The following is a 27,195-nucleotide window of genomic DNA, read 5'->3' as shown; positions in this document are numbered from 1 at the left end:
TCCAGTTGTTCCGACATGTCGTTGAGAAGGCAGATGTTCCAACGGCTTCTTGTGCATGCGGCGCACAACCCAGTTTAACACCAACATGGTTGCACACGGCTCCGTGCGTGTTGGTGTGCCCTTCATGGCCACAGCAGGGACCCAATGCCACGGTCCGCTTGACTGGACACTCCTCAGGCTCCCACTGCTCCTGGAAAAGACACTTGAACGTTGACTTCTTCCCCCCCCAAAAAAAAATGTGTTTGGAAAAATTGCAAAAATGTCAAATTTGTGGAATTGTTTTTGGTTAGTTGGGTTGGGCACACCTCCAACTCAATCATACAAACCACATTCTGGGAGTCTGAGAAGCAGTACTCGTTGGACAGGATAGGAAAGCTGCTTAGCACGTCAAGGGATTCCACCAATTGTGCGTGTTTCGAGCCAACACCTGTTCATAATGGTGAAACGAACGCTTTGTCTTGTCATGCCTCAGAGACCGACTGAGCCAGAATGTGTGTGATAGATAGAAGCTCTCATACAGATGATCCCATGATAGCCTGTGTCTCCCTGGCTACAGAAGCACTAGCCTCAGAAGCACTGGCCTCAGAAGCACTAGCCTCAGTGCTGGCCTCAGAAGCACTAGCCTCAGTGCTGGCCTCAGTGCTTCTGGATGTGCCACTAATTCTCTTTTTGTCTGCTCCATAATGAGTTTCCTCCTGATCCACTACATGGAAGTATCAGATATGTCATGTAGCCTTTAATTGAAATGTTGCATCAGATGTAGTCACACTGAGTTAATTACAGTAAAAAAAAATCTGAATTTGAATGCACAATATCTTACTTGGAGCCCAACTGATGGAAATTAGACATGTTTATAGTTCCAGACAGATGTAACTTGATCACCTGGTCCACAGGTTGAGAATTCTACGTTTACAGCAGATTGTTCTGCTTCATACTTTAAATGCAAAGGGCCAGTCAATGTTTTTCATTGGGGGGTTAGTCCTTGATTTTCAGTTGGTACTTGGTATTTGTGTACAGAGAAGGATTTAGTAATTCACTCTTGCTCCAAGCATTTCCATAAAACACAGGCTCCTCTTCGTCTCCCGGTGCAGCAGCAGTTCTGGGACAAACGTTGTTGACATACTGTATCTCATACTTCTTTAACTTCATTCACTGTGCAGTACTCGAAGACCAGCTACAAGTTACAATTGCTATCCCCCAAACCTGACACATTCTGACACATACTCTTCAGACATTTCCTGTTAGAGAGAAATGTTGAGGGCTTGTTTATGCTAAAGGTAGGTGTGGGGACATTCCTAAAATGGATGTCATTTACATTCTGGCTGTGATTGCATCACAAGGCAAACATACTGGGCTCTTTCATGTTCATCTCACTCTGCAGTCTGGTGCTCTTTTCATATGCATGTGTAACTTCCAGTTTGAAGTTCCAAAAGGCATGAGCAGCAGTTTCCTATATTCTGCATAAGTTCAAGAAATGTAGTTTCTTTGTTGAGAAGTATTGTTGTATTGCTCCAGATTCAGTCATTGTTGTCCCCCCCTGCCCATCCTTGTCAAATTGAAGCTGGTACCCAAGGACCCCCAACTTTTCCCTCTCTGGGCTGTGGACTGTTCCCCTCTGGGCTGTGGACTGTTCCCCCCTCTGGGCTGTGGACTGTTCCCCCCTCTGGGCTGTGGACTGTTCCCCCCTCTGGGCTGTGGACTGTTCCCCCCTCTGGGCTGTGGACTGTTCCCCTCTCTGGGCTGTGGACTGTTCCCCCCTCTGGGCTGTGGACTGTTCCCCCCTCTGGGCTGTGGACTGTTCCCCCCTCTGGGCTGTGGACTGTTCCCCTCTCTGGGCTGTGGACTGTTCCCCCCTCTGGGCTGTGGACTGTTCCCCCCTCTGGGCTGTGGACTGTTCCCCTCTCTGGGCTGTGGACTGTTCCCCCCTCTGGGCTGTGGACTGTTCCCCCCTCTGGGCTGTGGACTGTTCCCCTCTCTGGGCTGTGGACTGTTCCCCCCTCTGGGCTGTGGACTGTTCCCCCCTCTGGGCTGTGGACTGTTCCCCCCTCTGGGCTGTGGACTGTTCCCCCCTCTGGGCTGTGGACTGTTCCCCCCTCTGGGCTGTGGACTGTTCCCCCCTCTTGGCTGTGGACTGTTCCCCCCTCTGGGCTGTGGACTGTTCCCCCCTCTGGGCTGTGGACTGTTCCCCCCTCTGGGCTGTGGACTGTTCCCCCCTCTGGGCTGTGGACTGTTCCCCCCTCTGGGCTGTGGACTGTTCCCCCCTCTGGGCTGTGGACTGTTCCCCTCTCTGGGCTGTGGACTGTTCTCCCCTCTGGGCTGTGGACTGTTCCCCCCTCTGGGCTGTGGACTGTTCCCCCCTCTGGGCTGTGGACTGTTTGTGTCTGTCCATCCCATTTCATAGGCTGTCTTCCGACCTTTCATTCTATAGAAAATGATCCCTTGACATCACAAAGTATGAGATTGACCAGTTAGAAGACCACCGCTGGAAAACAAGCTAATGCCACAGGACTGGACATACCATCCACAGCCAGTTTAAAAGATACTCCATCCCCGTTCACACAAATCAATGGCCCCTAGTGAGTCATGTGGCTGTGGCTATTTAAAGCAGGCAGACAGGCACCCAGGCATTCAGTAACCGTTCGATTGAATGTTAGAATGGGCAAAAACAAGTGAACTGAAAGATTTTGAGGTTGGTGTGATCGGAAGTGCCAGGAATGCTGGTTCCAGTATCTGAGCGTCCTTCAGGGGTTGTCATGTATCATGTCATGTCTAGGGTACATACCGTTCGGTGTGTTGGGTACTACATTTAGACAATAGTCTTTCACTAAACGTCTCACGAGTGACATCATTTTGCCTTTGCCTTAATCTGAGTCTGGGGAATGACACAGTTTCCAAACTGTCAGAAAGACAAATGTATCTTGTGACCATAACTCCTGAAGCATATACTTTGCCCAACGTAGCACCATTCATCAGAAACCTGTGATGAAAATGGGGTGAATAGCGTGTGCATGCACCAGTGTCCTCCCTCTTCTGTCTGTCTCTCTTTCTCTTCCTCCCTCTCTCTTTCTCTTCCCCTTTCTCTCCTCATGCTCGTTCTGCCGACACGTGTGTGTGTTCTGTCTCCCCTCTCTCGCTCTGTTTCTCTCTCTCTCCCTGTGTGTGTGTGTGTGTGTGTGTGTGTGTGCATGCTTGCTGTCTGCTCCCAGCCCCCCACCGGAAAGCAACATTTGTGGAGAGCCCTCGCATTCCCCAATCAGAGCTTGTCTCCCCTACACACACCTGCACTCCTGCACAGAGTCCCTCCATGGCCACACGCCACCCTGGTAAGTTTGGTCCTGCAACACTAACATTGCTTATATTAGGTTGGCTTTGGTTTTATTGTATATCGTCTTTTTTATTCATCCGTCAAAACATGCAACAGTACGTGTCGCTATCGTTCACTCTCAGCTATCTCACTGTCTTTTCTATATTTTTAATCTCTGGCATTTGCTCCTTTACTACCTTCTCTCTGTCTCTCCCTCTCTCTCTGTCTCTCCCTCTCTCTCTCTGTCTCTCCCTCTCTCTCTCTGTCTCTCCCTCTCTCTCTCTGTCTCTCCCTCTCTCTCTCTGTCTCTCCCTCTCTCTCTCTCTCCCTCTCTCTCTCTGTCTCTCCCTCTCTCTCTGTCTCTCCCTCTCTCTCTCTGTCTCTCCCTCTCTCTCTCTGTCTCTCCCTCTCTCTCTCTGTCTCTCCCTCTCTCTCTCTGTCTCTCCCTCTCTCTCTCTGTCTCTCCCTCTCTCTCTCTGTCTCTCCCTCTCTCTTTCTGTCTCTCTCTCTTAATCCATTAATCACACCCCACCATGCTCCTCCTCCTCCTTTTCTGAAGCTTGTGGCTAAGATACTGTTTAGCTGTTGGTTATGTGTTCTGTAATCCTGGATGGTGCGGATCCCTCCATCCCCCTCCTCATTCCTCTCTCTTCCCCTTTCTTGTCGATAGTGGATCTGATTTCTCAGTGCTTTAATTGGAAAAGGCTAAATAATATGACCCGTCATTAGTATGGAGGGCGTCGATGCTGCCTAGGACAGCAGTACTAGATGTGGGATGTGGAAGGAGTGGTAAAACGATGAGATTGTTTTTGTTTTATTCCCATACTTAGTGATATTGTGGTGGTTCAGTCTTCTGGAAGTATGAACAATCCTACCTCTGTCCTGGACCCATTCCACAAACAGTTTAACTTTGTCTTTCTATCCGAAATGTTGGAAGAGAAAGAGAGAGATAATTCTAGGTCTGATATGTACCAGTCTAGAGTCTGGAGTGCGTTAGCAAGAGGTACAATTTAAGATTTTTAATTTTACTGCTATAGGTAGAGACACACCCACCTGTGGCCTGGGAACCTTTGTCCAGTAGGCCACACCCCCTCACCTGCGCCAAAGGATTCTTCCTCTGAGTGGGTGGAGCCACAGACAACCAGGGAGAAACAGATGCGCTGCCCAGGAGCACATTCCTCATCCCTGCAGATAGTTGCCATAGCAACCATCTGTCTCCTTTGCAGCTCAGGAATCCAATGTAGGGAGAAAATATAGGGGGGGGCGAAAAGGCTACAGTAGGGAGGGGGAAGGTGGGGGGGGGGGTAGAGAGCGAGAGGAGAAGGAGGTGGAAAGGGGGAGGAGGGAGAGAAGGAGAAGGGAGACAGCTGAAGGAGTAGGAAGACAGGAGGAGGAGGAGGGGGGAGGGAGGGAGGGAGGGAGGGAGAGACAGGGAGGTAAGAGTCAGATGGGAGGAGGTGGTAAAGAGGAGCAGGAGGGTGGAGAGCAGGAATATAGCAGTAGAAGGGAAAAGGAGGGGGAGGAAAGGAGAGAGACAGGAGGGAGGGGGAGGGGGGCCTCATCTTCAAATTCTGTGGCGGCAGACTCCACGTACACAAGTTCTAAATCAGCTGGCTTCTCATCATCGAGCCCGATGGAGCTCTGAATAGACATCCAACATGGCTGCCGTCGCCGTGTGTCGACACGCTGCATGTGCTGGTGTTGGTTTCTTCCTGGTTTCTGATGACAGCAGATTGTGTTTACAATCCGGTGCTTCTTTTGTTGCTGCCTCCACCATCCTAACGTTCGCCTTTCTTACTCATTCTGTGAAGTGCAGTGATAAATATTTTGCTGTTCTTTTGTACTGTATGATCATGTACAGCTTGTGCATCATCTGGCAGAGAGCTCAGAGAGTCATACTGACAAAGATGAATGCTCGTGTTTGTCTGATAGACACTTCGATGCTGCAACCAGAACTGTTTGAGTCTGCCAACTGAAACGATAGGAGGCGTGTGTGTTATGTACTGAATGTCTTTGTCATACTTGAACAGAAGTTTAGGGTCACGTGATGAAGCTATGTTCTCATGTCTGTTGAAGATATTGTCTCATACCGCTTTGGGGAGCAGGTGCTAATTGTTCACTGCCTGCCTGTCGGTTTGTCAGGCTTGTTATGCATTACATGTGTTGGTTATGTTCCTGTGTTCCTGTGGACAGTGCAGATCTCCGTCCCTCTGTTCCCCCCTGCAGAACTGTCTCCACAGTGTGGCTCAATCAAGGAGAGAGCTGCTGGAGGTGACTAATCACTGCTAATGTATTCACTGTTTTCTCTGTCTGTCGACCTGCCTGCCCTGTCTGTCTGTTGGTGTTCCCTTGGCACCATTGCTCTCTTGTGATGTAAGACCTAAGGTAGCAAGTATAAATCTGAATCTATAGATTCTCTATAGCATGTATTCCCTGCATTCAGTTTGGAGACTGTGCGTGCACATGTTTTCTATGGTTCTAAAGACGAGACACCTACATCTGGTCGTGACTGAAGCTACTGTATGCTGGCTGGGAAGAATTCTAACGCTTTCGGGGATCATATTAATTAACAGTTGCTTTGCCTTTAAAGTTGTATATCCAGTGTGAACTTGTAGAATTGTTTGGGTGTGGTAGGCACTAGATTGTTTTGCCACAGCACTATGCACTGATATCTATCTCTCTCTCTCTGTCTCTCTCTGTCTCTCCGACTCTGACCCTCTCTTTCTCTCAGCTTGGTTACTTTTGGCCTGGTCTGTTGGCCCACATTCGCGACTGTTAACATTTACCTTACATTTAGTCATTTATCAGACGCTCTTATCCAGAGCGACTTACTGGCAGTACAGGGACATTCCCCCCGAAGCAAGTAGGGTGAAGTGCCTTGCCCAAGGACACAACATCATCTGCACGGCTAGGAATCAAACTGGCAACCTTCAGATTACTAGCCCGACTCCCTCACCGCTCAGCCACTTGACTCCCTGTTAACCTACCTGTCTGGTCTAACCTGTTGTGCGTGCGTGTTTTTGTAATCATATCTAAGAACAGTTTATTTAAAGCCAGTCCCTCCCTGATGTTGATGGCACTGGTGTTCTCATCCTTGCCATAGAGTAGCTGAGATCATGAGGGCACAATAACAGGAAGTCATCTTCAGCCTCACAGCTTCCTAAGTTTGTTACGGGGAGTTGCCAGGCAACATGACAAAGAGAGATCTATATCTACCTCTGTGTCACTTTTGATGTGGAATTCACACTGGTTCTATGTTAGGTGTGTCCTCACATGCACGCATACTTTGTCTCTCGTAGACACACACACACACACACACACACCCACACACACACACAGGTGAGGGCGTGTTCTCTTACTTTACACAAACAGTGTGCCTGTTTAATGAACAGTGTGGAGCAAACAGTAAGTCAGTCTCCTGAGAATCACATGTCCAGCCACCGTGGATCATGTCGTCTGGAACCAAGAGAGCTTCAGGTAGTCGGATGGATGTTCTGCTTGTATGTCAGACTCTTTTCTAAGCAGCTAATAGATGGTGTCGAGAAGGCTCCTGCAGGTGTGGGAATATTGGGAACACAGTCCAAACAAAATGTCTGCTGGATTACTCTGACTGGATTATCTGCTTGGGCAGTAGCTGTTGTTGGGAAAACAAGCTCATATAGTATCTTTCTGTCTGCGTCGCTTATGCATTTCTCTCTCTCTCTCTTTCTCTCTCTCTCTCTCTCTCTCTCTCTCTCTCTCTCTCTCTCTCTCTCTCTCTCTCTCTCTCTCTCTCTCTCTCTCTCTCTCTCTCTCTCTCTCTCTCTCTCTCTCTCTCTCTCTCTCTCTCTCTCTCTCTCTTTCTCGCTCTCGCTCTTGCTCTCTTTCGAACTCTCTCTCCTTCTTTCTCTCGCTCTCCCTTTCCCTCTCCCTCTCCTCTCTGTTCAGGTGAGTCCAGCCAGGAGTTGGGCCCTCCTCCCTCGGTGGACGAGGCAGCCAGCACGTTGATGACGCGGCTGGGCTTCCTTCTGGGAGACAAACTGAGTGAGGGGCCAGACGGCACCCAGTGCGGCATGGATGATCCCCAAGATAGACAGGTACAGACACGTCATCGACACCTCTCTGACGCCCTCAGCCCACTCAACTCAAGCTGCGCACTTATCAGGATGATGTTGGAGGTGTGTGTGGGGGGGGGGGGCTTAGGTGCACGGTGTGGGTGGAGTGTACTGGCAGGTTCATTCAAATGTCTGATTTTACTGACTGACTCATGTCAACTCTCTGTAGCATATGGTGTTTGAAGGAGTGTAGTGCTCCCCAAGCACTAAGCAATCTTTTCAATATTTCCACAGGCGTAGCTCGCCTTAAATGTGTTGTTCGATATATTAACTGCTTGTGTTTTGTCATCACAAAAGTAATTGCGTTTCAGCACAAAATGTCTTCTCCGACATCACTAGGGAAAAACCTAGGCAAGCTACCTGCTGTCTAGCAATCATAGGTGTGGTTTTCAGAGTGCGGTCTATCTGTGAGAGCAAGGCCACCTCAGCCTCCTGAGAGTTCATTGCCTGCGTCTCCCCTGCTTCAGAGAGGCCAGGCTCTAGACTGCGTCCTTGGGGGCGGAGCTGGTCCTGAGAGACGTGCTGTGTGTGGTCGTCTCCTGCCGGGTTGGAGCTCCTGGGAATGTGCCAGCTGTACTGGACAGAGTGCCCCGCAACCCTCCTAAGAAGCCGAACCCTAACCCCCACCCCCTGGTCCTCTAACACACACAGACACACACACACACATACACGTCAACTGTCAGCACCCCCTGAGTCACAGAGGCCAGAGAGGCCAAGGGGACTGACTCCAGTAGAGGGTCAGGGGCCACAGTAAGACAAGCATCACGGCCCTGCTGTGTGTCTGCTTACCCCCCCACACCCCCTCCCCCACCCCTTCCAGTGCCCTCAGTGTCACCCGAGTTTCCCCTCAAACTCGAGCACTGTCTTTAAAGGCAGAGTGTGAGTGTGTGTGTGTGCGGGTGAGCGGGCAGATGAACTGTGCCAGGCCGCCGCCGACCCCCGCAGCGCCCTCTCATCCTAACCTGAGCTGACATCAGGCCAGGTCTCCGCAGGGCGCCGTGGAAACATTGTGACAGGCACCGTGCAACAGGAGAACAAGAAGTGCACAGGCCTTGTCAGCAAGGCTGCGGACTGCCATCCGTCTCTCTCTCACACACACACACACACACGCGTGTGTTCAGTTAAACTCCGATAAACTGCTCAGTACGGTACTGCTTACTCAGGGAATACTTCAATGTCAACCATTTATGGTTGGCCTATTTTTCGCAGTTTTGCCTTCTTTAGCTGTCAAATAACCAGCTAAAAGATTTCACTGATTCCCTTGTGGTGGTTATGTGTGTCCACTGACGCCACTTTGACGCTGATACTGCCCGTCCATGTGTGTGTGTTTGTGTGTGCGTTGTTGGTCCTCCAGGGCCTGACTTCCAACCAGAGGATGAGCCCTTGCTCTAGCCTGACCAGCAGCACCGCGTCCCCCCCAGGAGGCAGCCCCTGCTCCACCCTGCCCCCCACCACCCCCAGCCAGCCCAGCAACAAGGACTGTGCCTACGGCTCCATCACCAGCCCCACGTCCACTCTGGAAAGCAGGGACAGCGGCATCATCGGTGACTACTCATCACACACACACACACACACACTGACGCACACACACACACAGATACACACACTGCCTTCTCCTGGCCCCCCTCCCTGTGTTTCCTCTGAGGGCAGTCTGTCCCCCTGTGTGTTGCAGCCACCCTGACTAGCTACTCTGAGAACATGGAGCGGGGTGCTAAATACGGTGAGGGTTCCCGCGGCAACCTAAAGCTGTGGCAGTCTCAGAAGTCTGGCATGGACTCGTTCCTGTACCGCGTGGACGAGAACATGACCGCCTCCACCTACAGCCTCAACAAGATCCCTGAGCGCAGCCTAGAGAGCATGTCCCCCCACTCCGCTCACTCTGCCCCCCTGTACCTCATGCCCCGTCCCAACTCTGTGGCAGGTGAGTCCCTCCTACCCCTGCCCCCGCCCCCATCCCTCTCCCCATCCTATTCCCTGCATGTTTCTTCCCCAGTGTGTCCGTTTCCCCATGTGTGAAACTATGACCTTGACTATGACTACCACAGCACTGAGAGATGCTCACAGTTACTCTACACACAGTGCTTATCTATGCTAATGTCTAACCAGACAGAGAGAGAGAAGAATGGAGGGTTGATGAATAGCAATGAGCAGCCTGTCCTGGCTATTTACGGGGTGCAAGTAAATGTGTTTTCATGCGTGTGGAGGATGTTTGCCAGGGGATTGTTGGAGCTTAGGCCAGCTCCTCACGCTGGTCGTGTACCTCTGTGTGACACTGGCTGTCTGACAGCAAGCAAGGCTCTAGAGAAGGAAGTCTCATGTTGTCCTTCATAATGAGACCATCAAAGGAGAGACCAGCAAGGAGGGAGGAGGGTTCAGGGCCTGGCATGAAAATGCATTAGCTCACATGAGCTGGAGAGGGGGGAGATGATTTTATAGAGACCTGTAGGATGATCCTTTAGAAGGGGAATGGAGGAGAGGAGAGAGATAGATGCATTAGGAAGAAGGGGAGATCAGTCTCTGTCTGCCATCAGGAGGGAGGGCTAGGAGGAGAGCCTGCTGTGGATTGGCTGGGCTCGCACAGCGGTGGAACATCAAAGCCCGGGGCATTATCTGTTTCTATCCCCCAGAGTGACCGAGAGACTGCTTTGAAGTGCAGGAGGAGAAAGCTGTCGAGGAGGATGGAGGACAGAGGAGAGGGAAAAAAGGGAGGAGGGATAGGAGGAGGAAGAGAAAGGTCCACTCCATTACTTAATGAGGGAAGCGTGTAAGGAGACGCTGAAAAGGTATAAAGGGTGGAACAATCGTAAAAAAATGAAGAATTCATCTATTGGATAATTCTCTGTTCCTCTGAGGAGAATAGAGTAGAACTCAACTGAACATACGTGTCCATTATCCTTAAATAACTGACATTTTGTTCTGTGGACCTTGAGAGAAGAAAGGGCAACAGGCACCTGCTGTTCTGCTAGCGACAGCGCAGGATGATCCTCTCCAAGCCTATATTACATAATCATACGCCATGTAGATGTTGTACTGGAAAGGTATTCTTGCAGAACCTGAGCCCATCTCATATCTGAAATGACCAGCATGACTGTGGCGGACTCTGATCTCAGGCCCGCCTGCTCAGTCTGCCCTGATTGGACCACAGTATATAGGGCTGGGCGTGTGTTATCCCCGGACTGTCAAACAGGAAGTGACTGATTTAGCAGCCAATAACGCACAGCCAAAAGGGTCTCCTTTATTAAGCCCGGGAGGCAATTTATGACACACACACGCTCGCGTTCTCTCTGCTTTCTTTCTTTTTTCCCCTCAGTTTCTTTTCACTCCCGTTGAACGTGCTGTCTCAGCGCAGTGGCACAGACGCTGCAGTCTACTGCATTGCAGATAGATATTCGACACACGTTCACACACTCCCAGTTCAAAAGTTAAAGAGAGAGTTCATGTTCCTTCTTCCGAACCCAGAGTCCTGGATGTGTCTCCCTATGCTGTGCTGGAGCCCGTCCCCTGTTCAATGCCCACCCCGTTCTGATCAGGGCCAAACCCCCAACATTCCCAGCTGCTGAAGTCTCTCCATTTTGGGAAACTAGCGTGGCTTATTGTTGGTGCCATGACTGTGGTGACTCAGTCTGTACACTCTCTCTGTCACACATAAACACACACACACACACACTGATTGCTGAGACATTATCTCCTGCACGCACACGAATTGCTGTGGTTTGAGCCCAGCGAGTTGAACAGTTGGACGGCGCCGAGACATAGCTTGATCCTGAGGGCCCTTCTACCGGAATATTCTACTGTGGGGCCAAGGCTATGCTTCTGGGTGTGTGTGGTCATAGTAGTGTTGGCGGATCAGAGACAGATGGAACAATGCTGGAATCAACCCTACCTTTCCTTGCTCTGTGATGCCTCTTGGGACATCTGGACCTGAGAGAAGTGCAGGTAATGTAGCTGAGGAACACCTGGGTGTTCATGGTCCTGGAGAACCTGTTTGCCTCAGCGCTCGCGCTCCGTATGTTGTACTCTCTGTCCATCGGTAGTCCGAGGTGTTTGGGATGATTGTATGATTCTGGTTCCTTTTATTGGGAGTCACAATCTGCTATTAGTGCAAATCTGATGAGGTTTGATTGTTTGATTTGGATGCATTCCATCTGTATGCCAAGTAAACACCGTATATACAATCCTATCAATCCTATGGGTCGAGGGGAACACAGTTACTCTCCGATTCAGAGGAACTGTCTGGAGGACTTCCTCCTCCCGGTGGGTCCTGCAGGACAGAGTGTCTCTCAGGAACATGTTCCTCTCCCTCATCAAGGCTGGGGGGGGCTGAATGAATGTTCAGCGCTCCCCTGAGCTGCCCTGAGGGCACGGCGTGGAGTGAACAGGCAGCAGCAGCGATCGTGTCGGGCAGAGCCAGATAACCTAGCTAGATGCCTGGTGGCATGTGCTTCCCCTCCATGAAACACAGACGCGGTGGGGGCGGGATCGCGGGCTGTCTGGGGGCGGGGCCGGGGGCTGTCTGGGGGCGGGGCCGCGGGCTGTCTGGGGGCGGGACCGGGGGCTGTCTGGGGGCGGGACCGCGGGCTGTCTGGGGGCGGGACCAGGGGCTGTCTGGGGGCGGGACCGCGGGCTGTCTGGGGGCGGGACCGCGGGCTGTCTGGGGGCAGGACCGGGGGCTGTCTGGGGGCGGGACCGGGGGCTGTCTGGGGGCGGGACAGCGGGCTGTCTGGGGGCGGGACCGGGGGCTGTCCAGGCCCACCTCTCACTGTCAGCGGACAACTGAAGCGTGTAGTTGGGCCTCAGGCAGGAGCTGATGTTATGTGTGTGTATGTAGGTGTAATCAAGTGATTTACTTGGCCTGTTCTCTTCTGTCTGCCCCTTCATCCCTCCACACACACACACACACACACACACACATGCTTACACAAACCCACACACCCTCAGCCACCAGCTCGGCTCACTTGGAGGACCTGGCGTACCTTGATGAGCAGAGACACGCCCCGCTGCGCACGTCGCTGCGCATGCCCAGACAGAACACGGTGGCCGGCCGCCCCGGCCAGGACCCGAGAGGTGAGCTACGACACTGCACAACGCTCCCTTTCTCCTTATCTCCCTCCAAGTCTCTCCCTCCCTCTCTCTTTCTATCTCTCTCTCTCTGACTCACTGACTCTTCTACAGCTTCTATTAAAGATGCACAGTCAAATGAAAGTGGAGAATTGGAGAGACATTTTGCATAACATTTGTTGCAGTAGCTTCTTAATGGTTAAAAATGACAGATGGAGATGACAGAATGCACCAAAATTATTAAATCTTTTAAAGGTGGGACATTTTCTGAAAACATGCATTCGCTTTAAACCCAGAATGCATTTCTTTCAGTCACCCCCATCCTCTCCTCTTTTACTTCACTTCATACAACCATCCATCTCTCCTCTTTTAGTTTTCTGATTCTCCATCCATCCCTCCCTTATCTTTTCTCATCCTCCCACCCCCCGCTTATTGGTCTACCTTTTCTCATCCTCCTATCCCTCTCCCTTTTGACCTTTTCTCATCCTCCCACCCCTCTCCCTTTTGACCTGTTCTCATCCTCCCACCCCTCTCTCCTCCTTCACCTCTCCTTACCCCCCCAACCCTCTCTGCTCCCTGCTCAAGGCTGCTCAGATGCTGTGAGTCATCCTCACCTGCTGAAGAATTAAAGAGTCTCCGACATGTTTGTCTGGCCCGCCTGGCTCGCACGCACACACACTTATGCACACGCACGCACACACACTCACACAAACAAACTAGCTCCCTGATTTGGTTTTCAAATATTTCATCTGGCTCTGTCGGTTAACAGACACTGTCATTATCTGTGGGATATGACTCACATGTCTGGGATGGAGAGCACACTTTCTTCTGGTGCCGCACTGTGTTACTTCATCCATCATGTCCATCATGTCTCATCTGTTGGTGCATTGAAGAGCTTGTATTCTGCCTCATCCATATGCCCATTGATCCACAAAACACACTGGCATGCCCTAACGCTCCAATCCTCTTTTTCACTGCTCTCTCTCTCTCTCCTTTCTCGCTTGGCTGTTTCCCTTCTCCTCAGCTTCTTCTAACTCCCATGCCTGGCAGTCCCAGCCCCGTAAGTTCCTCTCCTGGTAGCAGGTTCCACGTGGCCGCAAGTCTCCCTCCACGCACCCACAGCTGTCACGTACTGCTTCACACGCATCCTCTTTGATTCATAATCTAGACCAAGGCAGCTCCATTGAACAGTCAAGATATTCAGGCGGCCATTTTGAGTGACCTCTAAGAATAAAGAACATTCCTGTAGAGATGACGAACATTCCACTTCTCAAAGGATCAAAAGATACGATAGGTCTTTCATTTCTGGTGGGAAACCTAAGAGATAATCCGTTTTTGGTCTCATACAACTGAGACGATACTCAGTCTTGCCTTGAAAGTGCACCCTCTAGTGGGAAAACAACATACGTACATCTACAGACATTGAATCAAACAGACAGTTTCTGCCTTCAAAGCTAAGGTTTCACTTAGGTTTTCACTTAAGTCCATATAGTTGCATTTAGTCATTTAGCAGACGCTCTTATCCAGAGCGACTTACAGTAAGTACAGAGACATTCCCCCCGAGGCAAGTAGGGGTGCCTTGCCCAAGGCCACAACGTCATTTGGCACAGCCGGGATTTGAACCAGCAACCTTCTGATTACTAGCCCGATTCCCTAACCGCTCAGCCACCTGACTTCTGTTGTGTATTGCGTGATTGAGAACAAAACCTCACAGTCCTGCATCTTTCTCCTGACTCTCTCCAGTGCGCTTGGCGCCGTACAGGCCTGCGGACATCTCTCTGAAGCCTCTGCTCTTTGAGGTGCCCAGCATCACCATGGACTCGGTCTTCACCGGCAGGGAGTGGCTCTTCCAGGAGATCGATGCCCAGCTCAACAACCCCGACTCCAGCAACAACCGCGGCGTGGTGGTGGTGGGCAACATCGGCTTCGGCAAGACGGCCATCGTCTCCCGCCTCGTGGCGCTCAGCTGCCACGGCACCCGCATGAGGCAGATCGCCTCGGACAGCCCGCAGGCCTCACCTAAACGTAGGCACCCACCCCTCGCCTCTCCCCGCCTTGACGGTGGAACCCGATCGTTGTCCCGCCTGTGAGCGCGTGTGTCTCTGTCCCCCTGTCAGATGGAGAGGGTCTTCCCCTCAGCCACGCCACCCTGGGGGGGGGCAGCTGTCCCGGGACCCCGGAGATGAGGCGACGCCAGGAGGAGGCCATGAGACGCCTGGCCTCTCAGGTACCCCAGGGTCCTTCGCACCCACCTCACACGCATGGTCCTTCACCCCCCCCCCCTCCCCCCCCCCCCCCGGGGTTTCCATGACAACCGTCCTTGAACGATCGTGTCTGCCTTCCATCCCATTGTCACAAAACCTGTGAGTCACCAGCCGGCCTACACAACCAATCCACATATGATCCGCCGTGGGCCCGCAGCCTCTTGAGCTGCCTTCCAGTGGAGCTGAAGTACGGGGCTGAGTTAAACCCTCGCCTGTTGGATTGATGCACCTATGTGGAATATAAACCTGATGGTCAGCGAGGCCCCAGGTTCACTGGCTGTGTGGCCCCTGTTTGCCACCAGTGTGGCCCCTGTGGCCCCTGCTGCTCCCTCCATAACCAGCCCCAATGTGTTGCATTATGCAGATGCTTTTATATGAAGAAAAACAGCACTGCCGGGGAGCCTCATGAAATATTGATGCCTGCAGAGAAGCCATTTCCCAGTTTGACTATTAAATAGTGTTAACTGTATGCATGAACAATTGAGCCCACGCCCTCATTTGCCATTTATTTTAAGCCCAATGTGTGTGGACATCAACATCCTGTCAATATTTGTCTTTATTTCTCTCCCTTTGTTTGCGCTGCCCTTTTTAACAAAGCTTGGTTCACTTCAAATCCTGTCTCTGATTTCCCTCTTCCCTGGGCCCTCTGCGCCTGCTGCTACTCTCCTCACTGGGCCCAACCTCTCCTTCTCTAGAACGTTCATGTTACTGGCTCTCAGCAGTTCAGCAGGTCATGCGGTGAATAGACGATGATGGATTAACAGGTTTAGATTATTCCCCTGCACTCCTCCTTTCTGACTCTGTGTCTCCTTGTCTTCTGACACTGTCTGGACTGATATGAAGTGTGCTGTTCACAGCGCCGTCGAGCTCTGAATTATTAATAGGTGAAACCACTGAGTGAAACGATAAGCATTATGTTTCATTAAACCACAATCATCCACCATGAAGAAGTTGACTCAGTCCCAAATGAGTCATAGCGGTGCATAATCATAAATTAAGATTCAACACGGGTAACAATATGCTGTGTTATCTCCACACCCTCCGAGGCACGTCTGTCATTTCGATTCTTCCCTCCTCTCTGTCGCCCCCAGGTGGTGGCCTACCACTACTGCCAGGCGGACAACGCCTACACCTGCCTGGTGCCGGAGTTTGTCCACAACGTGGCGGCCCTGCTGTGCCGGGCTCCTCAGCTCCTGGCCTACAGAGAGCTGCTCCTGAGGGAGCCCCACCTACAGAGCATGCTCAGTCTGCGCTCCTGCGTCCAGGACCCCCTGGCGTCACTGAGGAGGGCGGTGCTGGAGCCCCTGGATGCTCTTTATAAAGGTCCCTCCACCTCTGCATCCCACTCCGTGTGTTAGGCGCAGTAAACACGCTTCTACACGACTATTGTCATGGTGCCATTCACAATCGCTCCCTACAGTTGATTTATAATAATCATCATCATATCGACCTTTTCCTTTGTATTTCAGAGAGGAAGATTGCCTCTGAAGAAGACCTGGTCATCCTCATTGATGGACTTAATGAGGCAGAGTTCCACAAGCCCGACTACGGAGACACCATTGTGTCTTTCCTGAGTAAAACAGTAAACAAGTTTCCTCCCTGGCTCAAGCTTGTTGTCACTGTGAGGACCACGCTGCAGGTGGGTGGACACTGTCTGCGTGCAAGAATACCTCAGAGTCACACTGTCTGCGTGCATGATTACCTCAGTGTAACACTGTCTGCGTGCATGAATACATCAGAGTCACACTGTCTGCGTGCATGAATACCTCAGAGTCACACTGTCTGCGTGCATGAATACATCAGAGTCACACTGTCTGCGTGCATGAATACCTCAGTTTCACACTGTCTGCGTGTATGAATACCTCAGAGTCACACTGTCTGCGTGCATGATTACCTCAGTGTAACACTGTCTGCGTGCATGAATACCTCAGAGTCACACTGTCTGCGTGCATGAATACATCAGATTCACACTGTCTGCATGCATGAATACCTCAGAGTCAGAGGAGCCAAGCTCATTTAAAATTCAGTTGGTTTTCAGTTAATATGGTGACTTCTGTGTCATCAAATGCTCATATGATTCACCCTCTCCTCGTGTGTTCCCCTCCTACTCATGCCCATTATTCCGTTTCTCTCTCTCTCTCTCTCTCTCTCTCTCTCTCTCTCTCTCTCTCTCTCTCTCTCTCTCTCTCTCTCTCTCTCTCTCTCTCTCTCTCTCTCTCTCTCTCTCTCTCTCTCTCTCTCTCTCTCTCTCTCTCTCTCTCTCTCTCTCTCTCTCTCTCTCTTCTCTTGCTCTCTCTCTATGTCTCTCGCCCACCCTTCCCTCCCTCCAGGAGATCACCAAGCTGCTGCCTTTCCACCGGATCTCCCTGGACGGGCTGGAGGAGAACGACCCCATCGACCAGGACCTGCAGGGGTACATCCTGCACCGGATCCACAGCAGCCCTGAGATCCAGAACAATATCTCCCTGAACGGCAAGATGGACAACACCACCTTCGGCAAGCTCAGCTCCCACCTCAAGGCCCTGAGCCAGGGGTCCTACCTTTACCTGAAGCTCACCTTTGACCTCATCGAGAAGGGCTACCTGGTCCTCAAAAGCTCCAGCTACAAGGTAGATACCCTCTCATGGCTGCCATGGTTCACCCTTCACCTGCCACACTGAGATCAGTGAGGGTGGACAGGAAACATCTAGGAGAAAACATGACTGTGGTGGGGGAGGAGTGGACGATGCTGCCTCTCTGGCACCGCGACCCTTCCTTTCCTTCTAGTAAGTTCCTCTCACTCTTCGCAACTGTCCCGCTCCGTAGGTGGTGCCCGTGAACCTGGCGGAGGTCTACCTGCTGCAGTGCAACATGCGCTTCCCCACGCAGTCGTCCTTCGAGCGGGCGCTGCCCCTGCTCAACGTGGCCGTGGCGTCCCTCCACCCGCTGAACGACGAGCAGATCTACCAGGCCATCAACGCCGGCTGGCTGGAGGGCACTCTGGACTGGGAGGACTTCCATCAGCGCGTGGACAACCTGTCCGTGTTCCTGGTGAAGAGGAGGGACGGGACGCGCATGTTCGTGCACCCCTCCTTCCGGGAGTGGCTGATATGGAGGGAGGAAGGAGAGAAGACCAAGTTCCTCTGCGACCCCAGGTTGGTGGGCACACCGATCGAGAGGCCATTCTGTGGGTTCTACTACGATTTGTTGTTCTTGCGATAGAATGGTTGAGTTGCGGGTTTTCGTCCAATGAAAAGATCTGGAAGATTTTGAGGTTGACTTTGCCGGCCTGGGGGGAGATCTGAGCACACTCGCTTATCTTCCACTGTAGGAGTGGGCACACCCTCCTGGCCTTCTGGTTCTCTCGCCAGCAGAACAAGCTGAACCGACAGCAGACCATCGAGCTGGGCCACCACATCCTTAAAGCACACATCTTCAAGGTAAACTGCTCTCTGAATAGTCTCTGTCTTTCCAACAAACAAACAAACTCAGATATACATATTCACACACAAACATACACACGTGTTCCTGGCGTCAAGCAAGCTCAGGTTGCTGTGCACCTCTCAGGGCCTGAGCAAGAGGGTTGGGGTCTCCTCATCGATCTTGCAAGGGCTTTGGGTGTCCTACAGCTCTGAGGGCCTGTCCACCGCGCTGTCGTCACTTCGAAACCTCTACACGCCCAACATCAAGGTACGCGCTCCTGGGGAAGGCAGTTCCCTGCTTCTGGAGCTACAATGTTTGTCAGAATACGTACCGAGGAAGACGGGTTAACGCCAAAGATGCAGTTATACGTTCCTCTTGTCTCGGCTCTGTGTTCTGAGGCGCTTGACTCTCGGCTGTGCGCGCGCGTGTGTGTACTAGGTGAGCCGGCTGTTGATGCTGGGCGGGGCCAACGTGAACTACCGTACGGAGGTCCTGGCCAACGCTCCGGTGCTGTGCGTGCACGCCCACCTGGGCTACACGGACATGGTGGGGCTGCTGCTGGAGTACGGAGCCTGGGCAGACGCCCCCTCAGAGAGAGGCCTCACCCCCCTGGGCTACGCTGCCGCCGCAGGACACATGGCTATCGTCAGCGCTCTGTGTCGCAAGAAAGCCAAGGTAGGCTGGAGGAGTGCGTGTGTGTGTGTGTGTGTGCGTATTGGTGGGAAAGAGAGTTCTGCTTATGTCTCAGCTGACATCCTCAGGGGCAGGAAAGGAGCTGGAGACGAATCAGAGCAGGTGTCCAGCGAGGTCCCTGCCTTTTCATTATCGTTCTAATTTACCAGATGCTTGAGTCATAGGCAGAAGCTTATTCGGCGGTCCTCGCTCGTGTCTGTTGTGGCGCCCGCTCAGAGAGTGTCCAGAGGAAAGCTGGCCTACAGCGCCTGTGTGTGTACCTCCCATAAACAGGTGGACCACCTGGATAAGAACGGCCAGTGTGCCTTGGTGCATGCAGCCCTCAGAGGACACCTGGAGGTGGTCAAGTACCTCATCCAGTGTGACTGGGGCCTGGGAGGACAGCAACAACAACAACAACAACAACAACAGCAGCAGCCAGCTGCCTTCAGTAAGAGCCACGCAGTCCAGCAGGCTCTCGTTGCTGCGGCCAGCATGGGGTACACAGAGGTAGGCTGGCTAGTCTCGTCCACAGTAGGGTCTGAAACATGTCTGAGTGTAGATTCAGATTCAGATTTTATTTGTCACATACACAATACATTGCAGTGAAATGTTCATGTAGATGATTTGCCCTTTCTAGTCTTCGGTTGCATTCTTCTTCAGCTAGGCTATGCAGTCGTTCTGCACTTTCTTCAAACCCTCACTTTTGCGGTGAAATTGTGTCTCGTGTGGCTGCAGATTGTGACCTATCTGCTGGACCTGCCAGAGAAGGACGAGGAGGAGGTAGAGCGCGCTCAGATCAACAACTTTGACACGCTGTGGGGCGAGACAGGTATTCTACGCCCGGGATTCCACCTTATTGACAGGAATCGTCCTGTTTCTCACTCGTTGGTTCCAGTCTGAGATACAGCCATATCTACACATACTACTTAGTGTTGAATGGGGACTTGGCATGTGAAGACACGGCTTTCGCAAACACACGACCGTGCAGTGAAACTAGATCCGCATTGCGGAGTGCGTTGATCTGTGTCTCTCTGTGCCTCTCAGCTCTGACGGCGGCGGCGGGACGGGGCCAAATGGACGTGTGTCGCCTGCTCCTGGAGCAAGGGGCCGCCGCGGCGCAGCCCAACAGACGAGGCATCGTCCCCCTCTTCAGCGCTGTGCGGCAGGGCCACTGGCAGGTCAGGAAACCAGAGAGCTCACGTCTTCCAATCACGGCTACACATCCGGCTCGAATGCCATCGCTGTTCAAGAGAAGAAGCACACGCCTGAAGCAGATGACAAGGCTGGTCAGAGTGGATGGTGATGTCTGTGTGGTCGTCCTGCAGGTTGTGGACCTGCTCCTGACCCACGGAGCTGACATGAACCTGGCTGACAAGCAGGGGCGCACCCCCCTGATGATGGCTGCTTCCGAGGGCCACCTGGACACGGTGGAGTTCTTACTGGTTCAGGGTGAGGCCCTCTGTCCCAGCTCCAGACTTGCACTCTGTCTCGCTCCACGCCTCGCTTTCTACCCCCCCGTCCGCTGGCCAAAACGGATTTTACATTTACGCCGTTCTACCAGCAGCAGCAGCTACAGCTAAGCCGTAGCCGCATTTGCTACATTGACCTTTGACCCGTCCTCCCTCTCTCCCAGGTGCCTCCCTGGCCATGACGGACAAGGAGGGTCTGACTGCTCTGAGCTGGGCGTGTCTCAAGGGCCACCTGCCCGTGGTGCACTATCTGGTGGAGCAGGGCGCGGCCACAGACCACGCTGACAAAAATGGACGCACACCCCTGGATCTGGCGGCCTTTTATGGAGACTCTGAGGTGGTGAGTGGTCAGCGGAAAGAGATGGAAACCTGGTCAGGGTTGGCACCGCTCAAGCCCCCGCTGCTGGAACAAGACACTTAAAAGAATGTTTTTGTTTTTTTTTCTTCTCCGTGTTTTCAGGTGCAGTTCCTGGTGGATCACGGGGCCATGATAGAACAGGTGGACTACAGTGGCATGCGTCCTCTTGACCGGGCGGTGGGCTGCAGAAACACATCCGTGGTGGTCACCTTGCTCAAGAAAGGAGCCAAGATAGGTATGGACCTGACCTCTGGACCTAGGAGGCACTCCCACTCCATAACAGCGGCTCCCTCCACTCCATCTTACTCTGCCAGTTCTAATAGAATCAAATAACACCCCTGACTGACATTAAGCATTTCTATCAAGCACTGTGTATATATGGGTAAAATGTGTTGTGAAAAGTCATGGACTGTAAATCAGACATGCATGCAAGGCGCTGAAATGACACCCAGACTTCCTGTTGTGGCAGTCCCATGCTGCCTCCTGGCTGTCCCTCTACGGCAGTCATCCAGCACTCAGCTAGGCTAAGCTAAACACCCCACCCCTTCCCAGCCCCACTACTGCACCGTGCTGCTGCTTCCTGGCTATTCATGGCTCAACTGTTGTACCGTTAACTCGCTACTGTATTTCTCTCTCTCTCTCTCTCTCTCTCTCTCTCTCTCTCTCTCTCTGTCTGGTCTTTCCTCTCTGAACTGTCCCTGTCTCTTTTTTTCTAATCTCTTTCTCTCCCCTCTCTTTTCTCTCTTTCTCTCTGCTGGCAGTTTCGCAGAGAGATGACTGTTACCGCTGTTGTCGTTTTCTTTCTGTGTTTCTCAATTTTTTTGTTGCTAAGGCACTTTTTCACGCTTCTCACTGCTGCTTTTCTGTGTTCCTTTTCTGACTCCTTCTTCTTTGCCGCCACCTCTTTCTCCTTTTCTCTTTCCTCCACCATGCCTTCTCTCTCTCAAACACTCCCACTCACACCTTTTTATCCTCGGTTTCCTTTGGCAATTCTCGCCTCCGCTCTCCCCACCCCACCCCTCCGCTCCGCTCTCCCCTCCCCTTACACTCACTCCTTCGCTCATGACCTCCCTGACCCCTTCCCCCTGACTCCGCCTCTCTTTCCGGCGCCAGGATGTCAGACGCTGCCCAGTCGGCCGAGAGGTAAAGCCAAGGCAGTCGATTTCTCACCCCACCAGGCATTTTGACAGCTCTATCTTCTCTCTCTGTGTTGTCTCTGTGTGCCAGGCAAGCTTAGCTACCAATTTCAAAAATAACATTCAGGTATTAGCAGCGACATATGGTTGGACTGCTTAGAGGTAGATGTTTCAGGTTCAGGTTGTCTATGACGCATGCCAAGCCTCTACACCACATTGTGTACAAAGTCTTTTCTTATTCCATCTCACAGATGCATGACTAAACCCTTCCTATAATCCTCCTCGCTTGGAAGAAATAGTGCATCTGCATGTGTTTGTATGGCCAACTACTACAGGTTCAGGTGATAGGCTGTGCCTAGTTCCTCTTGGTGGATATCAGGGCACTCAGCCCTGAAGTCCTGCCCCACACACTTCTCCAGACAGAGGCAAACGTGCTCTGGCCTGCCCACCTGTTCTGTGTGTTCATGTGCTAGACCAACCCTGCTCTTCTTCTGCTCTCTGTGCGGGCATGGGGTTTCAAAGATGGCTGTCGCAGACAGAAGTAGAAGAATTGGACTAGATACTTCTTCATCCATTCATTTTTTAGCGAATTCTGTTGGACGATGTCCACATTTCTAGTTCATGCAGAGACATTTTTTTTGGGGGGGGGGCATATTGTTGTAGCAGTTCTACTGTACCATACCGAGGCCAGAGGATAGAATAGGGTAATTTCCTCTGCAGCTGATGCCTGTCTACCTACCTCATTCTTTGATTGTTTGTTTGTTTGTTGTTTTTGTTGTTGTTGTCATTGTTTGTGTCTTGTAACCGATTGCTGCCTCCCATTTGTTGTGTTGTTATCTCCCTTGGTTGCTCACCTTTCTCTCTGTCCTTTCTGTCTACCCCCCAGGTCCAGCCACATGGGCAATGGCCACCTCCAAACCTGACATAATGATCATCCTACTTAGCAAGCTGATTGAGGAAGGAGACAGTTTCTACAAGGTGAGGGTCTTTACCAATGGAGAAAAAAACAACAGCTCATAGTTTCATGATTCAAATGTCTTTTCAATTGTTTTGTTTTGTTCTGTATTTAGGATTTTCTGCAAATCAATTTACCAATGCAAATGACATGACATTGCGATGCAATTTTTTTGGCAAAGGAGTAACTGTCTCCTTGACATCAGTAGACGTCTCACTAGAAGCGTGTCTCTGTGTTTCTCTGACAGAAGGGGAAGGTGAAGGAGGCTGCACAGCGTTACCAGTGCGCCCTCAAAAAGTTCCCACGTGAAGGTTTCAGTGAGGACCTGAAGGCTTTTGGGGAGCTCAAAGTTTCTATTTTCCTTAACCTGTCCAGATGTCGGCGGAAAATATACGTGAGTTTCAAAAATTGTGCGAAATTTTTTCTCTAAAATCCTGGTTGTCCAGGAAGTTGGCTACCTATCTATTTATAGTATGTTTTATACCAATATCTGACCCTTTATTATTATGATTATTCTGTTCATGCCTGCTACCCTGACTCTGCCATTTATAGGACTTTGGGATGGCTGAAGAATTTGCTACCAAGGCGTTGGAATTGAAACCAAACTCCTACGAGGCATACTATGCCAGGGCTCGTGCCAAGCGTAGCAGCAGGTAGGCCACGATTTACCATCTGCTCATGTTTCAAATCCATCATACATCCATTTTACTCTAACTTCGCCATATGTTAAACATGCCTTGTCCGGTCCTCTGCAGGCAGTTTCCCGAAGCCTTAGAGGACCTGAATGAAGCCATGAAGCACTGCCCCAACAACCGTGAGATCCAGCGGCTGCTGCAGCGGGTGGAGGAAGAGTGCCACCAGCTCAGTCTGGAGGAGCAGCAGGAGCTGGAGCCCCTCCCCTCACCGCCCCCGACTCCGCCCCCAGAGGAGGAGCTGATCCTGGACATGCCCCTCCCCCCTCCCCCAGAGCCAAGGCTGGAGGACATGGAGTCCGTCCAGGAGCTGTTTGAGGATGAGGACTACCTGGAGCAGGAGCTGGAGGCCTTGTCCAATCCCTCCAGTCTGCCCATCATCCAGAGCCCCCCGCTCTCTCCCACCCACCATGACCAGGTCTACCTTTCAGGGGGCTCCCCCCTGGGCCAGCCTTATGACTACCATCCCACCTCCAGCTCCATGTCCTCCCCCACCCGTCAAACCTACCAGCCCATTTCACCCTCCTTGTCCCCCACCCACCAGAATTCCCACTACCGGCACAGCCCCCCACTCACCTCCCCAGTGAACCAGCCCTCCTATTGTTTCAGCCCTCCACCAGAACAGCAGAGCCCCCCACCCTCCCCTCTGCGACGTGGGCCGCAGTACAGAGCCAGCCCCCCCGTGGACAGCGTGTGTATGTATAGGTCTCAGTCGGGCTCTCCTGTGCGCTACCAACAGGAGCAGCTCCCCAGCCGGCCCAAATCCCCCCTGTCTAAGATGAGCAGTCAAAGGTCCTTCCAGCTGACCTCGCAGGCCTCCCTGTCCTCCCAGCACCCCCAGGTACAGGGCCTGCGTCTGCAGCCCTCCATGGCCCAGATTGTTCGCACCAACCAGCCAAACAGTGGCTACGGCCAGATGGGGCACCCCATCAGCGGCCGCTACCAGGGGGGCTCTGTGGATGTGGAGAGCCGGCTAGTTTACCAGCCCTCTCTGGACGGGCGTCCCATGACCCAGGTGCAGGGCAGCCTGAGTGCTGGGGTCCTCTGTCAGCACGGGGGTCGAGGAGGGGTCATGGAGTCCAGCCTGATGAAGGACGACTTACCCCAGCGCCCCTCCTCAGCCTACCGCGCCAACAGTGGGGGCCCCGGGGGCATCCGCTACAGCCAGACCCCCCAGATTAGCCGTAGCCAGTCCGCCGCCTACTACCCTGTCTCAAAGCATGAGCTGGAGCGCTCCAATGCCCTGCCCCAGTGCCAGCTGGGCTCGCCCGAGATCTCCCACATGGTCAGACGCCCCATCAGCGCCAACATCACCGAGATCAAGCATAACATGTCCACGCCCAGGCCTCTCATCCACTCCCAGAGCGTGAGCCTGCGCTTCTCCCCTTCCAGCAACAACATCTCCACGGGTTCAACCTGCAATCTAACCCCAGGCTTCAGGCCTTCCAACTCCATTCAGCAGATGGAGATCCCATTGCAGGCAGCATATGAGCGCTCCTGTGATGACATGTCGCCAATCTCACCCTCACAGGGAGGTGGCGGGGGGCTTTACCAGGGCGAGACCACCCGCTCCAGGAACACGCCCTTCATGGGTATAATAGACAAGACAGCACGGACTCAGCAGTACCTGCAGCAGCCGTCACGGCCCTGGGCCATGACCTCCATGGACTCGGCCATCAGCCCCACGTCACCTGGAAACTTGGTGACGCAGGGCTCCACCTACAGCCCTCCCACGTCGCTAGGCAACATCGCCTACTACAACAAGACCAACAATGCCCAGAATGGACACCTGCTGGAAGAGGACTACTACTCCCCACAATCCTCGCTGAGCAAGCTGGCGAACGGCTCTCGTGGAGGGGATCACCTGGAGAGGGTGAGCCAGGCACCCACCTATCCGGACGTCAAGATGGCCAGAACTCTGCCAGTAGCACAGGCCTACCAGGACAACATGTACCGGCAGCTCTCCCGCGACTCGAGGCAGGGCCCTCCCTCCCCCATCAAACCAAAGAGACCGTTTGTGGAGTCGAATGTGTGAGGGGGTGTGTGGGATGGGGTGTGCGTGAAGGTGTGCGAGTGTGAGAGGTGTGTGCGGGGATGGGAGGGAGGGAGGGAGGTAGTCATAATTTCTGACCTTGGTATCTGATGGATTCATTCAAAACAACTCTGACTTACTGTACTATCACATACGGACAAACATTGGCAGTCAGTTAGACTTACAGATTAACTACTTACAGAGAAGCAAGAAGTGGTGACATTTCAAACTCTGCACATAGAGGGGAGAGTTCTTGGTAAAGAGACGTGTCTTCACTAAAACAGAGCCATGTGCACTTCCACAGGGAGCGATCGAAGTCATACTACTGTGTGTAGTTTGTAGGCCAGATACTTGCTGAACCTTTGGACTCCGTGTTCTATCCTTAGTATACAAAGTGTGCTCTTAATCAAGGTTGCTAGGCTCTATGTAATACAACATTAATATATGTTGAGTACTGTAAATTGCTCACAGATTTCAAGCAAACCCACAGTACTATATACGTAAATATATATAAACAAACAGTTTGTGTTTGAATTGTATTCTTGTTTCACCCAGTCTTAAGCTTTTTTGTTTCATACTGGGAAAGGGTATTTTAAAGTAAACATGGTGGAAATGAGGGCCATTCATAATCTATGAATTATGAGTTTAATTTAGTTGTATTTATCATATTTGCTTTACCATGTTATGTTATAACATCTATTTGTTTTCGTCACAGTACATGTACTCATATTCAGCTTAGGTATTAATACATTATACTTAAATGTACTGAACACAACTCATAATATACCTTTAGTATGATGAACAACTGTCTAACTGCCATGATCTGAGTCCCGTCACTTGTTTCCCATAACCTCTAAGAATAGCCAGAAACAATTACACACCTTTGAATACTTGCAAAACAGTGTGCTTGTAGAATATCATTATTTTTAAATGCTTTCAAGCTTTGCAGTATTCAAACTATGGTTTTGAGATAGCAATGAACTGTATTGGACAGAATTTTAGGCTAGTAAATATTTATTGTATTTTCGCATCACTACATAAATTAATTCATACTACTTGTTGATGGATAATCCATATTGTTTTTTTGTTTGTTTTTAATATTCAGGTTTAAATTACATAGCTAGCAGTGAAGGTCACGTAAGCGCCAAAGTTAGGAGGTCCTCTTGCACTTAACACTATGAAGAGGTAATGTCAGAGTACAGATGTATTATTTAAAGACAATGTGAAGTATTTAAACTGAATTGGGCATCTCTCCTTTCTTTTATATTTTAATTTTGTATCATTCAACCCTTTCTGCACTACTGCCTGTGAAGTTATTAACTAAAGGTGCACTTTACGTATTTTAATTATTTTATTGTTATGACTGACTTTGAATTTAGATCACAGTAAGTGGATGTGTGTAGGCCAGATGGGCCTACAATGGACATTTGATAAAGGATTAATATTGTTTGAAGGAAAAGGAAGTAGAAATGAATCATAACATAAAGAACAATGTTTTAAATATATAGAGATGTATAGTATGTACTATATAGCACAACTTGTATTGGCTGTATATACCGTCTGAAATATCGCTCTCTACCCAACTCCAGATTCTCTCAGAGGCAGGTCTTTTCCAAACGTCTTTTATGATGTTAGACCCGCACTCTCTTTCTCAGAACCATTGTTCCATCCTCATACATATTCATGCAGGAAAATAAACTGTCTAATTTGTGCATTTATGTCCAAAATATTCTCCTACACAAAATCCATTCACCAC

The 27,195-nt window shown here is 51.4% G+C and overlaps 1 protein-coding gene across 4 annotated transcripts in view; it reads left to right on the top strand.

The window, feature by feature from the left end:
- The window catches only part of tanc2b (tetratricopeptide repeat, ankyrin repeat and coiled-coil containing 2b), a 55,679-nt gene extending 28,528 nt beyond the window's left edge, over window positions 1-27,151 (top strand). Inside the window, exons 4-27 of one of the 4 annotated variants that reach the window (XM_084670316.1) lie at window positions 3,207-3,323; window positions 7,232-7,380; window positions 8,753-8,942; window positions 9,071-9,319; window positions 12,337-12,462; window positions 14,200-14,481; window positions 14,574-14,683; window positions 15,812-16,043; window positions 16,190-16,359; window positions 17,051-17,329; window positions 17,526-17,854; window positions 18,031-18,139; window positions 18,267-18,389; window positions 18,561-18,797; window positions 19,089-19,304; window positions 19,533-19,626; window positions 19,842-19,975; window positions 20,123-20,246; window positions 20,431-20,606; window positions 20,727-20,859; window positions 22,647-22,738; window positions 22,963-23,109; window positions 23,268-23,368; window positions 23,471-27,151. In XM_084670316.1, coding sequence (XP_084526442.1) covers window positions 3,207-3,323; window positions 7,232-7,380; window positions 8,753-8,942; window positions 9,071-9,319; window positions 12,337-12,462; window positions 14,200-14,481; window positions 14,574-14,683; window positions 15,812-16,043; window positions 16,190-16,359; window positions 17,051-17,329; window positions 17,526-17,854; window positions 18,031-18,139; window positions 18,267-18,389; window positions 18,561-18,797; window positions 19,089-19,304; window positions 19,533-19,626; window positions 19,842-19,975; window positions 20,123-20,246; window positions 20,431-20,606; window positions 20,727-20,859; window positions 22,647-22,738; window positions 22,963-23,109; window positions 23,268-23,368; window positions 23,471-25,442 — 5,891 coding nt within the window. In that variant the 3' untranslated portion in view covers window positions 25,443-27,151. Of the gene's footprint in view, window positions 1-3,206; window positions 3,324-5,500; window positions 5,576-7,231; window positions 7,381-8,752; window positions 8,943-9,070; window positions 9,320-11,099; window positions 11,335-12,336; window positions 12,463-14,199; window positions 14,482-14,573; window positions 14,684-15,811; window positions 16,044-16,189; window positions 16,360-17,050; window positions 17,330-17,525; window positions 17,855-18,030; window positions 18,140-18,266; window positions 18,390-18,560; window positions 18,798-19,088; window positions 19,305-19,532; window positions 19,627-19,841; window positions 19,976-20,122; window positions 20,247-20,430; window positions 20,607-20,726; window positions 20,860-22,646; window positions 22,739-22,962; window positions 23,110-23,267; window positions 23,369-23,470 lie in introns of those variants that run through there. The other 3 variants (XM_084670313.1, XM_084670312.1, XM_084670314.1) reach the window with 3 other exon arrangements.
- The last annotated feature ends 44 nt before the right edge of the window (window positions 27,152-27,195 follow it).

The sequence above is a fragment of the Hypomesus nipponensis genome, chromosome 13 (genome assembly GCF_054491055.1).
Source record: "Hypomesus nipponensis isolate SF chromosome 13, ASM5449105v1, whole genome shotgun sequence".
NCBI lineage: Eukaryota > Metazoa > Chordata > Actinopteri > Osmeriformes > Osmeridae > Hypomesus > Hypomesus nipponensis.
This window is presented reverse-complemented; position numbering and strand designations above follow the sequence as displayed.